The sequence below is a fragment of the Manis pentadactyla genome, chromosome 15, assembly GCF_030020395.1.
Source record: "Manis pentadactyla isolate mManPen7 chromosome 15, mManPen7.hap1, whole genome shotgun sequence".
NCBI classification, from domain to species: Eukaryota; Metazoa; Chordata; class Mammalia; order Pholidota; family Manidae; genus Manis; species Manis pentadactyla.
Genome location: NC_080033.1, coordinates 6,469,503 through 6,485,363, shown reverse-complemented (window position 1 = coordinate 6,485,363; position 15,861 = coordinate 6,469,503). Strand labels below are relative to the sequence as shown.

The window sequence follows — 15,861 nt, the reverse complement described above, 5'->3', positions numbered from 1 at the left end:
TATCAGACAAGACTGTTGAGAAGCAGTGGTGCTGCCTGCTTCACACTACGAACACTCTTGGCCTTCTCTAAGTTGTTCACTTCAGTAAATGTTAGTTCTATTTAATTTTATTGAGACTATTTGCAGAACACCTATTCTAGTTAATTTTTTAATGCATTTAAGGTGTGAGCTGACAACCTTTTTCTGCCATGACATATTAGAGTTTCTCTACTGCTTGGGCTTTCCCACATCTACAGACTGCACCCTTGGTAAAGCTTCACCACATGCACGTCATCTGGAGCATTTCTCTTTTACAGAAATGAATGAAGATTCTCACTGAAGAAGCCTAATCAATGCCCTGACTTGCCACATTGAGCCTTCAAGATTTAAGTTTCAAACTCTGGATTAGAAGGTTGTTTCCTTAGGTGGACTTCAATGACCATGAAATATGTTGCTGTTAAATCCCTCTACCAGTCAGGATAGCTAGGCAATGCTAGCAACAAATAAGCTGCCAAAATATTAGTCGTATAACACAACAGATGTTTATTTCTTGCTAAAAAAAAAAAAAGTGCAACACACGTCAGATAGCCGCCTTCCACCAGTCCAGTCTGGAACCGCGTCTAAGATCACCGTGACAGGAAAGAGAAGCCTGAAGGACATCACAAGATGTCTGTAAGGGCCAGGTCTGCAAGTAGCTTCTATCACTTTGGCTCTCGCTCCACTGGTTGGAACTCAATACAAGGGCCCCTTCTTAACTGCAAGGGTTGCTGGGAAATGGAGTTTCCCTGTGTGCCCAGGAAATGGAACGAGTGTGATGAACACATAGCACATTCCCATAAAATATCACTTCCATAGAGCTTCTCCCTGTGTAGAGAATCTAATGGATTTAAGAACCTGAGTGTGGACTAATATTCTTACTACACTAATAACAGGTTTCATTCCTGAGCACTCTCTTGAATGTTCTTTATACGGGGAGTACCTTTCCAGTGGGTACTCTTTAAAATAATCTAAAGATTTTGGCTGGACTGAAGTCCTTGTACTCACCTCGATTGTAATTTCCTCACACCATGAATGGAAATTTGACCTCTTAACTATTGTTATTGCCAGAAGGCATCCATTTGTCAGGAAGCACTTACTTTGCCACTGTAGTGACAGCTGATGGGGACTGTGCGGAAGTTCTTGAGACCCACAGCAGTGTCCTGGAATGCTCTTAAGAACCACCTGCTTCAGTGCTGCAGGCTGCCATCATGGGGGGCAGTGTCCTTGTCCTTTGCTGGCCCAGCCCTCCCAGTGGCTGAGTCAGCCTCTATCACCTGGAATACACAGATTGGCCTCTGTTTTCTTGCTGAACCCTGATTTACTACATTTATAATGTTTCTGTCCTCTTATACAGTCTTTGATGAGTAAGGTCTGAGCTATAACTGAAACCCTTGCCATGCTCATAACACGTATGTTGCATTTCATCTGTATGTGCTCTCTGATGAGAAGATACGAGTTACAACTGAAGCTCCAACCACATTCTCTACACTTACAGGGCCTCTCTCCTGGGTGGACTTTCAATGAAGATTCTCACTGAAGAAGCCCAATCCGCCCCCTGACTTGCCACACTAAGCCTTCAAAATTTAAGTTTCAAACTCTGGATTATAATGTTGTTTTCTTAGGAATATGAAGATCTGAATTCCGACTGAAGCCCTTACCACACTCGTCACACTTATATGGCTTCTCTCTGGTGTGATCTCTTTGATGTAAATGAAAATAGGAGCTGTAGCTGAAGCCCTTACCGCACACTTCGCATTTATAAGGTTTTTCTCCTGTGTGAACTCTCTGATAGGTGTGAAGACCTGAACTGTATGCAAAAGCCTTTCCACACACAGGGCACTTGTAGGGTTTCTCCCCTGTGTGGACTCGATGGTGAATATGAAGGTGTGTGCTCTGGCTCAAGCCCTTTCCACACTTAGCACACCTATAAGGCTTTTCCCCTGTGTGCAGCCTCCGGTGGACTTGAAGAACAGAGCTTGAACTGAAGCATTTGCCACACATTGCATTTGTAGGGTTTCCCTCCAATGTGGACTCTGATGGACAAGAAGACTGGAGCTCTGATCAAAGCGCTTCCCCGCACTCTTCACATTTATAGGGCTTTTCCCCCGTGTGTACTCCCTGACGAATACAAAGAAGTGAACTAAATCTGAACTCCTTCCCACACATGTTGCATTTGTAGGGCATTTCCCCTGTGTGGAAGCGATGGTGGTGGTGAAGAGAGGAGTTGCGCCTAAAGCCCTTGCTGCTCTCAGTACGTTTATAGGGTTTGTCTCCTGGGAGGCCTTTCTGGTATCTGGGAAGGCCCGAGCTCTGTTTGCAGCACTTAGCCCACTCTTGACATTCATGAGGTTTCTCACCTGAATGACTTTTACAATGAGCAGTAAGATCTGAGCTCTGACTAAAGTTCTTTCCACACTGGTCACGTGTATGAGATTTATCTCCTACATAAGCGCTGTGATGAACACGAGAATTCATGTCATCTATGAAGCCCATTCCATAGTTACTGCATTTGGAAGGTTGTGGTACTGAATGGACCACATTACGTTGTCTGACTATGAATTTCGGAACCAAGTTCTCCCCACAGTCAAAGTACCTGTAAGGTTCCTCTCCTTACCTTCTTGGGGGTCCTCACGATCACATGAGGTCTGACTGAGGCTGTCATTATACCAAGCACATCCATACAATTTCTCTTCCATATGAATACTCTTACATTTTCCTTGAGAATTTTGGGGTTTGGCCATTATGTCGACTTTCCTCCAAGATTCTCGGGTAAGGACATGTGTGAGGCTTTTCCAAGCTAAGCCATCTTGATTTTCTGAATTAATGGCATTTATTATATAGTTTTCATTTCCAGAAATCTGAAGAGACACACTGCCCACTCTCCACAGAGGGAAACATCTTCTAAATATTGGGAGTAATCTCCTTGAAGATTCAGGACATAATCCCGACTCACAGTTAATTCACTGATACTTTGTTTCCAAATCTGCCAAAGGTAGAGCACTTCCTGGGAGAGGTAACCCAATCCTTTTTCCTGAAGATTTGAAATGTTGTTTTTAATCCTGTCTCCTATGAGGAGAAAGAGAATTTGGCTAAGAGAATAAGTAAATCATCTATCCAGAGGTTTTGAGAAAACGAAGTAGAATGGGGTGGGAACTTGTCACCGGCTTCTATTCATATATGAAACAATCAGAATCATAGTAATTCTAATCTTGGAGCTGCCAATTAAAGATCAGGTGCTGCAGGAAAATCAAAAGAAATCTTGGGAACAATTTATAAGAGAAGAAACTCACCTCCCTGCTGTAAGAGTAGTTGATAAAAAGCCTTTAATCATTTTGCTATATAACACAATAATGGAGAGTGCTGGGCATAGTGGGAGACACAAAGGATCACAAAGACGTTCCAAGATACATACAAGATTGCAGAATCAAGCAACAGGTCCTTTCTCCTGAGTACTTCCCTCCCTTCACAGCTGTTATATGGCATAGGATTACCGTGTATATTTGTGTACAACCTGAACAACTGTACACAGTGGGCAATGGAGATTGAAATGGGGATAATAATGTAAAATATGGTCTTGGGGTTGGGACGGGGAAGAACATGTACACCTTTGAGACAGGTTTACAGAGACATCCTTTTTATCTTCCCTGAGGTTCTCTGGCTTCCATGAAGAGATAAAGTCCACTGAGATCCTGTTATCCATTTCCTCAACTGATCCTCTTTAGGTTATTGCAGAATCTCAAACAGCCATGACTGTGAGAATGAGTAATGTGGAACTGTCCAGCACCTGGCACCCTGGGAAGCAAGCACTAAATGGCAGGTACTAAGCAATAACCAGTAGGGGGTTGAGGCAGAAGAGGGTGGTCACACCCTTGGCACCTAAAATGGGCTTGAGTGCCATGGTCAAGATCATCTGGATACAACTTCTGGTTCAAGGTAGCTTCTGAGTGATTTTATTGAGACCTTAATTTGTAAGGTGGTGTCAGGGAAAGGGTGACTTTGAGCTGCCCCCAGCAGGCTCAAGCAGTGGTTTCCTATTGTTCTGACTATACCCACGGTATAAAAAGCATCTACACTGCCATCCAGTACACAAAAATAGACACACACTATTAACCAAAATAGTTTTACCAGTTGATACTTACCTTACTAGGTGCAATATACTCTGATAAATTCTTTTCTGTTCTAGTGCATTAGTCTATTTTGCCTCTTAAGAACCGCTGGCTATGACATAGTAACTTGACCTCACTACACAGCAATGGGGGGCGCATCCTGCTGATTAGCCCTATGTCTATAGTCTATAGGCAGAGTGGTACTTAGTTTCACATGGTTATTAAAAACACAGGGTCTAGAGCCAGATTGGCAGGGTTGAAATCCTAGTTCTTACACATTATGTGATCGCAGGCAAGTTACTTATACATTCTCTGTCTCGATTGTTTCCTTTGTGAAAAAGGGACACTAAGAGCAACTATCTCATAAACTGAGATAATATATATCTGTATATGGGCCTCTGAAAAATTGAAATTAGAGACATTTATCAACAAGTAAGCAAATATGCTGACACTTATATTACACTTACTACAGGCCAGATCCTGGTTTGCTTCCTAAACACTAGTTTGTCCAAAACATTGGTTTGTCTCCAGAAGCAACCGAGGGACCAAGGTCCGTGGGAGTGTAGGAATTTTATCAATCTCACTTAGAGAAATATGAGGAAATATGAGCGCCCAGACATGTGAGGAGGTCAGGGTGGGTTTGCTAACGCATCAGATGCCCGCAGGCCAGGAGGTGCAGGATTTGACGAGAGCCCCCTCACCGGCACTTCACAAGGAGCTGCCCACTCTCCTTTATCTGTTCAGACTCACTAGCTTCAGGGTTCTCATCTGCACATGCATTTCTAAGGTTTTCTCTCAAGTGACCTTTGTGGTCCAGCTGGAATATTCTATCTGGTTTGAAGCGGATCATTTGAAGAAACAGAACCAGTGGTTTGAGGAGGGTTGTCGTCCTCACCCACTGAGATAAGGTTCCTAACGTTCTCCAGCATCACGTCTCGGTACAGGTTTATCTGGGCCTTGTCCAGTAGTGCCAGCTCCTCCTTGGTGAAGGCCACAGCCACGTCCGTGAGGGTCACAGTTTCCTAAAACATCAAGCATGCCATCTCGATCATCCACCCAAATGGCCACTGGCAGAAGAGCACAGCTGGAAGCTGTTTCAGTCATTAAGTTGTGGCCTTCCTGCTCCAAACTCTCGCTTTTAGCCTACACTTTATAATTCTGGAGCTGGGACTCTGCAAATCACGCTTGGAATTTGACAACTGGCTCTATGTTAGGCTCTGACACGAGGGGGCGCTAGAGGGAGTCTGTAAGGCTCGGGCGGAAGAAGGGACTGGTGCCAGGCTGTTTGCTTCGTTCCTGCATCACGCCCCAAACACTGTTAGCCTGTGGCTGCAGCCCTTACGGTGGCTGTGGCCGAATCCACTTCGCAGCTTTCCTAACACTCACAGGACCAGATTCACTGTGCCCCACCTCACAGACGCCAGCCCCCAGCCGGCCAGTGTTTCCTCATCGGGAGTCCAGGTCCTCCACCAGAGCTTCGTCTCTGAGTTGAGACACCAGCCCAACCCCCTTCTCAGTTCTGAGTTTCAGCTCCACAAGGCCCTTCCTCTAATTTCTAATTTCCAATAATTCAGTCTCTCCCCTTTGTCCCTCAGCCAGGTTGGGAGTTACTTCCTGTAGTTGCTATTTCCATGTCTGCTCTCTTCAACCTTTCAGTTACCTGCTTAACAACTTGACACCTAGTTCACCATTCCATTAAATTCTCTCTGTTCGAACAGACATTGTTGTTTCCGACTCCTGAAAGGACCCTCACCAATATGAAAGAAATGAGAAGCACAGAGGAAATTCAAAGTTTTGAGCGGGCCAAGCTTCTCTTCTTTTCTCTGATTACCTGTATCACTTTGTTAACCATGTATGGTCATGTAAAGAATGTTACAATAAACCACAATCTAGGAACATCTGTCTTTGAGTGCTTAGAAGCGTTTCTACAAAATAAATTCCTAGGCCAGGGACTACTGAATTACTTGGGTATGTATGTTTTAGGCTTTGACTGATACTGTCCAAACTGTCCTCAAAGAGGCCTAACAGTATCTGGGTGTTCACTCCCCATCATATACCAAGACTTGGTATTTTACTTTCTCGTTCATGGTAGATTAATATAGCTCTTAATAGACTAAACAGACAAGGCAACTAAAAGCATTGGCTCCTGGATTTTTTTTAAAGGGGGGGAAGGGAAATCATTGGGACAGTTCGGGCATTTGGATATCAACTAACTTCAATGTGACATTTCTTGAGTATGATAACAGGAAAGTAGAAATCAAGAAAAATGCCCTTATTCTTAGGAGATACATGCCTATTTACAGATGAATACTGAAGCCTGCAATTTACTCTCAACTGGGTCAGCAAAATGAAATATAGGTATGTGTGTATATATGTATATTATGTGCATATTTGTGTGCAATTGTAAACAACTGTGAATTTAGGTGAAGATTATATATTATACTGTTCTTTCAATTGCCCATAAATTTAAAATTCTCAAAAAAGTTAAGGGGGAAGATAATTTAGTATTACTAGTCATCCCCTGACCAAGAAAACAATTTTGTAATGAAATACTACCAACTTCATTCATCACACTGTTCAGGTACATGCTCACAGATGCATTCTCTCAGGACACTGCACCTGCAGCATGGTTCCATGGCAAGTTGCGATGGTTATAATGTATTTCACAAGAACAGTTACTAGTAATTGTTATAATTACCAAAGCCTGACAGTAAAAATAGAAACTATAGGGGCTATATGGACTGCCTGCTTGTGTCCCAAAAAAATTCGTATGTTGAAATCTTAACCTCCAGGGTGATAGTTTTGGGAAGTGAAGCCATGATTAGGTCGTGCGGATGGAGCCTCGTGAATGGGATTGGCAGGTGCCCTTATAAAAGAGGCCCCAGAGAGCTCCCTCACCCCTTCCTGCATGCAGGACACAGCAAGAAGACAGAAGTAGGCCTCACCAAACACGTCTGCCAGCTCCTTAACCTTGGACTTCCCGGACTCCAGAACTGTGCACAATAAATTTCTGTTGTTCACAAGCCACCCAGTCCATGGTATTATTTATGGCAGCCCAAAGAGACTAAGATAGGAGTCAGTACTGTTCTTACAAGGGCACCATTCTCACTAGCACTGCTGTGCTTTCCGCTGTGAGGGGCAATGAAAAGGAGCTGGAGCTAGTGAGCCAGGAAATACAGACACCCAGCGACCAAGTGGGACAGACACTGTAGGAGGAGGGGTTAGAAATGGAGGCTCACCCCGCCTGCCCCCCTTTCTCCCTTCTGGCCTCAATTACAGAGTCTGGGAAGACAAAACATGCACATCCCCACCACCGTTGAACTGGGTGCATCCCTTCCCGGGATCCTATGCAGGTACCGGGATGTCTGTAGTCAAAGATCTTACCATCTTTTCCTCCACACACAGCACCACCTATGAAATAGTCTTGTAAAATCTTGAACTTGAGTTTATTCAAGTACTAAGTGCCTCCACTTACAGGAAGTATTGTGCATAGAGAAATACATTGAATGACACCAAAAGCATTTTCTAGGAAATCAGGGAAATTTGATTACTGCCCAGGAATTAGATGATAGATAATTTCAGTCATTTTTTTCCTCGAAATACATACTGAAATACATAGAGGTGTGTTGTAAACAAGATGACTCTTCAAAAAACAGTCTCTCATGCTCCCCAATTCCACTAAGGGACCAGAGTATACTTCCTTGCCCCCTGATCGGATCTGGCCACCTGGGCTGGTCCAGTTCTAAGTCTAGGCCTTAAGAAATCTTGCCTGTTTCTGCTTTCTTTCTTGCCCCTCTGCCATTGCCCAACACATTCAAGCTAACCATACAAAAACAGCCACCAAGCACAGTGTTACCAAAATACCTATGGCACTGGCTTTGGGACCAAACCGAGAGTTGAGGCAAGTGTTATGAGAGGCTGAAAAATGGTTAGGTTGGGTGATACAGTGGTGAAACAGTTGCTAGCAGTCATTTAGAAGATAGGAAATGTACCTAGTGGGAATTTGTGAATTCAGGAAGATGGTGTCCAGGCAGAAGGCTGAAACTGTGAGCTCATTTATTTGAGCTGCATCTAAGGTACTGCAAGAGAGTAATGAGCTCAGAAAAAACCCAACACTGCATGAAATAACACACTGTCCAGGACCTTCTTTGAAAATATTTGGCAAACAAAAAAAGAAAGCGAAAAAGAGATAGATTAAGCCAGGGTGGCTCTTCACAATGGGTACTGTACATAAGAGACCTGCAGTGCCATTTTCTCTTTTTTGTGTATTTTGATAATTAAAATGTTTTTCATGATTTAAAAAATCCTTGTTCTACCCGTAACGGTCCTTTTGATATATCAGCTTGGCTGGGATGTGGTTCCTTGTCATTGACGCAAACACTAATCCAGGTGTTGCTGTGAAGATATTTTGGAGATGTGATTAAAATCCAAACCAATTGCCTTTAAAGGGGGTTATTCTAGGTAATCGGAGTGGGCCTGATTCAATCAGTTGGAGGCCGTCAGAGGCTTGAAGCTTTCTTGGGGGTAGAAGAACCTTCACCTGTAGACAGCAGCTTCAGTCTGTGTCCAAGAGTTCCAGCCTGCCCCCCAGATTTCTGACTTGCCCAGTCCCCACAATCACCTAAGCCAAGTCCTTACAATAAATCTCCTACCATGTCTGCTCTGCTGCCTGACCCGTGATAACCATTCGCATCTTGCTTCTTACAAGGACTAGACCTCTGTGGCCCTTGTGTGGTCGTGGACATACTGACATTCACTGGGACCCTGTGGTGATGTGATACCAGATCATGATAAAAGCTTCTGAACTCTTACTCTTGATTTCTGTACTTCTCCCTCATGGGCCAGTGACAGGCAGTTCTCTGCAAACCACACTTGGAGTAGCACGGCACTAGACATCTTCACATCTCTGAGCCTGTTTCTCCCTCTCTACGAAGCACGGACTACTGCCCATCTCACACAACTGCTATAGGCAAGGAAGGGTGCCTGACGCACAGCTGTGACTCAAGAATGGCTGATGTCCTTTCAGGAAGTGCAGATGTCCAGCTCCTCAGAACGGACATGGCACTTAAGCAAAAGAAAAGAGACCCTAGCTTACCTCGAATTTGATCATACTGTCTTCTTGGAAAGAACTGGGTCCTGAGAAAGAACTGCAAAGAAGAAAGAATCCATGACGACATGGATTTAACAAGTTGTGAAAGAATATTGGTCCTTTCTTGTCTGTAAAATGTTCCAACACGTTCTTCTGTCCCGAGATCTCTTCTCACTCTCCTTAGACCGAACTCCCACATCCTCACCTTCCCTCCTGCCCCATCCCAGACCCTCGCATAGCCACCATCTCTCTCCTCGAGCTTTTGGGTCGAAGCGGCTACATTCTTTTCCTTTTCTCGGGCTTGTGAATGTACTGACATCACCCATATCCTAATACCTCTAGAAGAGAAGCCCCAGCATTCCTGGCCTGGCATGATCTCAGATGACAGGGAGCCTTCTTGTGCTTAAGGCTCTCATGGGTAAGACTTGCTCCTGTGTCCCAGGACCGTGATCTGAACACCTATCAGTTAGCTAAGATCTGGACTCTTGGCTTTCAAAATGATCTCCCTCCCACACTCACTTGACCCTCTGGAGCCCCAGGAAGCCCTCCTTGATAACCTCTCTTACATTGGGTACTGTCTAAGGTCTGTTTGGGCTGCTATAATAATATACCGCAGACTGGGCGGCTTAGTAACAGAAATTTGTTTCTCACAGTCCTGGAGGCTGGCAGTCTGCAGTCAGGGTGCCGGCATCATTAGGTGAGGACCCTCTTCCAGATCACAGACTTCTTGTTGTGTTCTTACCTGGTGGAAGGTGCAAGGGAGCTCTTAGGCCTGTTTTATAAGGGCATTAATCTCATTCGTGAGGGCTCTATCCTCATGACCATATCACCTTCCAAAACCCTACCTCTCAATACCATCATAATGGGCATTAGGATTTCAGTGAGTGAATTTTAAGGGGACACGAGTATTTGGCCCATAGCAGGTACCTAGTGTAGTTGGCACTGCTATGATAATACTACACTGTGGTCACTTAGTTATCTTCCGCCTTTGGTTATGAGCTCAGAGAGGACAGGAACTGCATTTCCGCTTTCATCATGTATTTATTTATTAAGTGCTTACTGTGTGCCAAATAGTGATCTGAGCACTGAAAATATCGCAGTGTAAGTGCCATGGAGAAAAAATGGGGGGAAATGGCATGGGGAGTGGAATAGGGTGGTAGGGGAAGGTCTCACTGAGCTGATAAGTGAGTAAAGACCTATCAGAGTGAGGGAGAGAGTATCTGTACAAAGAGTGTTCCAGACAGAGGGGACAGCAAGTGCAAAGACCCTGAGGTGGCAGCATGTGTGATGTGTGGCTAAAGTGGGGTGAGCAAGGGAATGAGCAATAGATGACTTACAGGCAAATGGGAGCCAGCTGGCAGAGTCTTCTGGTCCATTTAAAGGATTTTGGTTGTCACTCTCATTCGATGGGAGCACCAGGAGGATTCTGAACAGAGGGGTGACACGATCTAACTAAGGTATTGACAGGATTACTCTGTTTGCTGTTTAGTGGGAGTGTTAAGTGTTAAGAGGGGGAGCAGGAAGACCAGTTAGGAGGTTACCAGCAAGGGATGACAGTGTCTTGGAACAGGGTGGTAGAGATGGAGGTAGTGAGGAATCCTCAGGTTCTGCATTTATATCGAAGAGGGTCAACAGGATCTGCTGATCACTTGCATGTGGGGTGGGAAAGAAACAGAGGACTGGAGGCTTTGGTCTCAGTAACCGGAGGATGCAGTTGCCATTTCTGGAGATGGGGAAGGCCATAGGAAGGGCAGGTTTTGTAGGGGAGGATCAGGAGCTCAGTTTTGGAAATATTATGTTTGAGATGTTGAAACACGCACCTATATTCACAGAGATAGAAGGAAAAAAAAATTATCCCGTACACAAGAGACCAAAGACATAAAAGACTCCAATTTCATTAGGAAAGGAAGAAAACTAGAGAAATTTATTGAAAGGCCTGAAGCTTTGACTGTACCTCTGAGCTCAGAGTGACATCCAGGGTGTAGGAGGCTGGTCTGAGGGAGAATTCCCAAGGTCTGGCCCCCACATATTCTGTGCAACTAAGAGCAAAATCCAGCCTTTTTATGCCTCAAGCACTCCCTAGGTAGTCAACTTTAAATTATTTCAAAGATACACCATAAAAAATTCAAACACATACAGAAGTAGACAGAAGAGTATAATGAGCCCCCACTTACCAAACCTGCAGCTGAAACAATTATCAACACATGGTCACTCTTGCTTCAACTATTACCTCTGTGTGCACCCCACATACTCACAAATTACTTTGAAGCAAATCCCTGACATTATTTCGTCTGTAAAATCCTTATTTAGCTGTAAAAGCTATAAAAGTTTTAAAATGCTAATATCACACTTAACATAACATGAATTCTCTAATTTTATCAAATGTAGAGTCACTGTTCAAATTTCCAATTTGTTGATTGAAATTTAACAATTTATGATTTGCCGTGTGGCTTATAAGCCTCAAAGTTTGCATTCCCTGGCTCTCAAAGCAGGAAAGGTGAAGACGGAGTTAATAATTTGGGGCAGTTCTTTTCAGACTGTATTTAGAGACATATGCCAGACTTATTACTAGAGAGAGGGGATGTACAGTCTGGGGCCAGCCCCTCCACCCTAAAGTCAAGAAGGCCCCGCTGGAGTCAGAGCTGCCAAATCCCAAGCTCAGGGTTCAGTATCAAGCCTCAGGGGTGCTGAGCCAGAGTTGCTCAGGGGCCATATTGAGGAATAAGGGCCCAGGCCGTCCCCCACCCTCGGAGATGACCAAGGCGCGCCAATCCATCCACGCGGTCAGGGACGCTGAGCCCAAACCATTATCCTCCAAACCTGAGCCAATGCCCACTGTCCCCGCCTGGCTCTGGAGATGCACGTCCCAACACTGACACCACCCCCGACCGGGGATGCGCAGCCCCAGGCGTTATCCGATATCCGCAGAGGCACTACCAGAGTCAGCCCCTCCAAAGCGAGCCCCAGCTCTCCCCACCCCGTCCCAAGCAGGCCGGGCCGAAGCCCCTCACCTCTCCACGCGGCGGTGGAGGCCCTCTCATCGGTCACTGATCTCCGCTTCCAGCTCCCCCTTACTCCAGTTGCAGGGCTGAGTCACAGCTGCCCTCCTTCTACTCTTCATCCCCAACTACGGCTCCGAGGGGGCGCGGTCCAAGCCAGGCTCACCTCAGCGTCCCAATGTCAAAGCTCGCGCCCGGGACCAAGACGCATGCGCAAGGAAGTCCGTGGACTACGATCCCCAGAAGACCCTGCGCGGCAGCGGCGGCCAAGCGCGAAGTTGCCCAGGGTCCGCGGTGCAGCTGGTGCCGCCTAGACCCTATCCGGTCATCTAAAGTAAAAACAGCAGTCACAGCAGCGATAAAATAACAGTGAAATGTCAGTAATAATTAAATCCAATAACTGTCCACCCGTGATAAACATTAGGGAGGAGACTCAATATCTTACCACCTGGATGAGCAGTTGTCCCTTTAGTGAAAATCCTTGTAGGTTCTTACTCTGTAGACATATCCTTTAATCTTATAAACATGCAATTTTTCAATTAAAACTCACTTAAATACTTTTTTTCACAGTTTGTTTCTATTGAAAGGTCTCTGGAGAATGTTTTACATTTGAAGCCTCACATTGCCTTGTTCTGCTTGTCTGGAGCAGCAGAAATAACAGGGACTCCCGTCTTGAATTGGGGAATTCTGGCTGATGTTTCTCAAACCTGGTCACTGTTCCCCTCTGCTGGGATGTTCTTTGCCCAGATAGCCACAGTTTGCTCAGCTTCTTTATTATTTGCTCAAATGTCACCCTCAGTGAGGTCTGCCATTTGAAATCTGCTCTCCTGTTAAAAATTACAACAGTTTCTCGTGATACCGCGGTTCTTGTTCGTGGAGTCAAAGAATGAACTTCGCTAACACTCAAGGCGGGAGAGCCAGGAAGAGGCTTTTATTTAAAGTGAGGACAGAACTCCTGGCTCATTCCAGGAGGGGACAAGAGCCGGGTGCGTGTGTGCTTTGTCTAGGGGATTTATAGGTTGTTGAGAATTTTTAGGAATTCTGGTAAAGCAAACAAGCACAGACTTGTTAAGTGGTCCTAGAATGCTCATTTTTTATGAGTAACAGAAGAAATTTGCTGCTCTGATTCTGTTTCCCTCTGGGAGCATGACAAGACTGCCTGCCCTGCCCCTAAGGTGGGCTGGGTTGTCTGTTTGCTAAAGACTGTGTTAAGAATCTTACTTCTTAACTTTTTGGGCTGTTTATAGCTGGGCTTGCTTACAAAATTAATCTTTTGCCCAGGTTGCAGATTACTTGATCAGGGTTAGAGAAGGAAACACAGCATATAGGTACAGTTAAAAATAGCTGGGCCTTTTAGCAGGCTAAGGTGAAGTTTACAATATCATGATCTAATTGATACAATGAAGTGATGGGCTATGATTTTTCTTCATCAGAGGAACATTCAAACATTCCAGGCCAAGTTGCTCCTGGCCTTTTGAGCTTTAACTGATTTCACTGAAGAATGCCTCTATTATTAGTTTGGTATGTTTACCCTAGAGATTAGTGTGATACTGACTGCGCGATGCTTAACAGGGAGTGTCAACAGGAACTACTTTGCACACTGTTACATTGCTCTGACTGTAATTATCCTGCTTTGCGTTTTTCCAGAGACCTTCACCTTACTGTCACGGTCCCTGTCTCACTGGCACTTCGCCTTCTGCCTTATCCCACTTACACGCTTTTCCTCCCTTGTACTTAACACCTTCTAAAATACTTTATCATCTAATTAAATACTTTGTTAACTACCTCTCTCTGCTAGGACTCAGCTCCAGGAAGGCAGGAATTTTTGTCTGTTGTTAATTGTTATATATTTTTGAGCACCTACTATGTGCTAGGCACCCTTCTACGTATAGAGGACATAGTGAACAAAACAGACAAAAATTCCTGTCCTTTTGGAATTTGATTTGTTGAATGTTTAGGGATTTTTGTTGCTGCTATTATAAATAGCATCTCTTCCCATTTTGTTTCCTAACTCATTATTTCTGGCATAAGATAGTTTTTGATATTTTGTACAGGTCAGCTTACTAAACTCTTATACCATTCCTGCACTATACGTCTTTTGGGAAGTGCCCTCCTAGAGCAACATGACTGATACTGCCAGTTACTATGTTATCTGTAACCTCCCTTCGCATGCAGCCTGACCAGCTACTCTTCAGAGTCTCTAGCACTTCCATGGGGAGAAAATGTATTTGCCTCTCTGACAGGACTGCTGTCACATTGGTGTTGTCACTGTCTGGACCACGGTGGGTTTTCCCTGATCCTGGGCATCCTAGAATCAATGTAGAATCTATTGATCTTCTGGACTTAGGCTTTTAGAAAATCGGTCCCACAGGGTACCTTCAGTTTGCCAGCATCTGGGAAAACAATGTGTTTAAGATAGACTTCCTTTGGTTCAAGTTCTTTGGGAGGCCATTTGATTACCATCACATCCTGGCTTTTGGCGGTTGATGAACTTGGCACGCACCAGCTGGATGGACTCCTGAGGTACTTCCCTCACCTGACAATCCATGAGGTCATGATCCCAACAGACTCAGGTGCCTTTTGTAATAGTAGCTCAGTGTCAACCCCGAGGGCTGTGTACTTTTGGGCATGGAAAAATTTTTTAATAATATAAAAGGAGTCTTTTACCTGCTACAATATATTCTCAATTTCAAGTTACAAATGTGTGTGTATATACGATGTCTTTTCCTACACATAACGTTAGTATTGTACACGGCAGTGTTGTACACACCTCAGGGTGTCCGAGAACTCAACTCAATTCTGATGCTTTCTGCCCAGAGACAGCACCAGATTCCCCAGGTTAAGGGCTCCGTCCTACAAGACTGCCCTCCATGGCCCCCACTCCAGCTGCAGGTCACAAGCCCCACGCAGCTAACCTGTGCTTCTGACCTACCTGCTACAGATTGGAGATTCTCAGAACCTGCCCTCTTAGGTTCGATTACTTTGCTAGAGCTGCTCACACAACTCAGGAAAACACTTACTTTTACCAGTTTAATAAAGGACACCATAAAGGATACAAGTTAACAGCCAGATGAAGAGATACATCAGGCAAAGTCCCAACTAAAGGAACTTCTATCCTCCTGGAGCTTGGGACCTGGTTCCGTGGCACATGGAGGTGGTTCTGGTTCCTCAAGCATAGAAGCTCTTCCCAACTGAGAAGCAGGATCAAAGCATAGAGAACTTCTCAGGGGTTTTTGTGAGGGCTTCATTGCAAAGTCATGGCCAACTAAATTACTGGTTGACTCAACTTCCAGCCCCTGCCCTTGGGTAGGGGGTCCAAAAGTCTTTCACTAACATGACAAAACATCCATTTCATCTTTAAGACACTGCAGTGTTTTCAGGAACTGTGGATGAAGACCAAATACACCTGGGAAATATATATTTGGTCATATCAACTACCAAGTATGTATTTCTTATGACTGATCATATCACAGTATACAGTGGAAAATGTCTCTTTTCCCATCCCAAGTCCCCAGGTCTACTGTGTGCGTGTACACGCACATAACCATTCCTTTGCACAAATGAGACAATACTAAATTGTTGTGCCTCCTGCGTTTTTAAAGTTAACAGTCAAAGTTTGAATCATATCCTGGTCCCTCAAGAGTCTTTT

The 15,861-nt window shown here is 44.7% G+C and overlaps 1 protein-coding gene across 1 annotated transcript; it reads right to left on the bottom strand.

Annotated features, from left to right (window-relative positions):
* Nucleotides 1-1,155: 1,155 nt before the first annotated feature.
* ZNF285 (zinc finger protein 285) lies at nucleotides 1,156-9,234 on the bottom strand. Its single transcript, XM_036918250.2, is given in 10 exon segments — nucleotides 1,156-1,464; nucleotides 1,467-1,543; nucleotides 1,643-2,017; nucleotides 2,019-2,054; nucleotides 2,056-2,093; nucleotides 2,095-2,630; nucleotides 2,633-2,890; nucleotides 2,893-3,084; nucleotides 5,020-5,146; nucleotides 9,220-9,234. Coding segments are annotated over 10 exon segments (1,773 nt in total). The 3' UTR covers nucleotides 1,156-1,345.
* Between the last annotated feature and the right edge of the window lie 6,627 nt (nucleotides 9,235-15,861).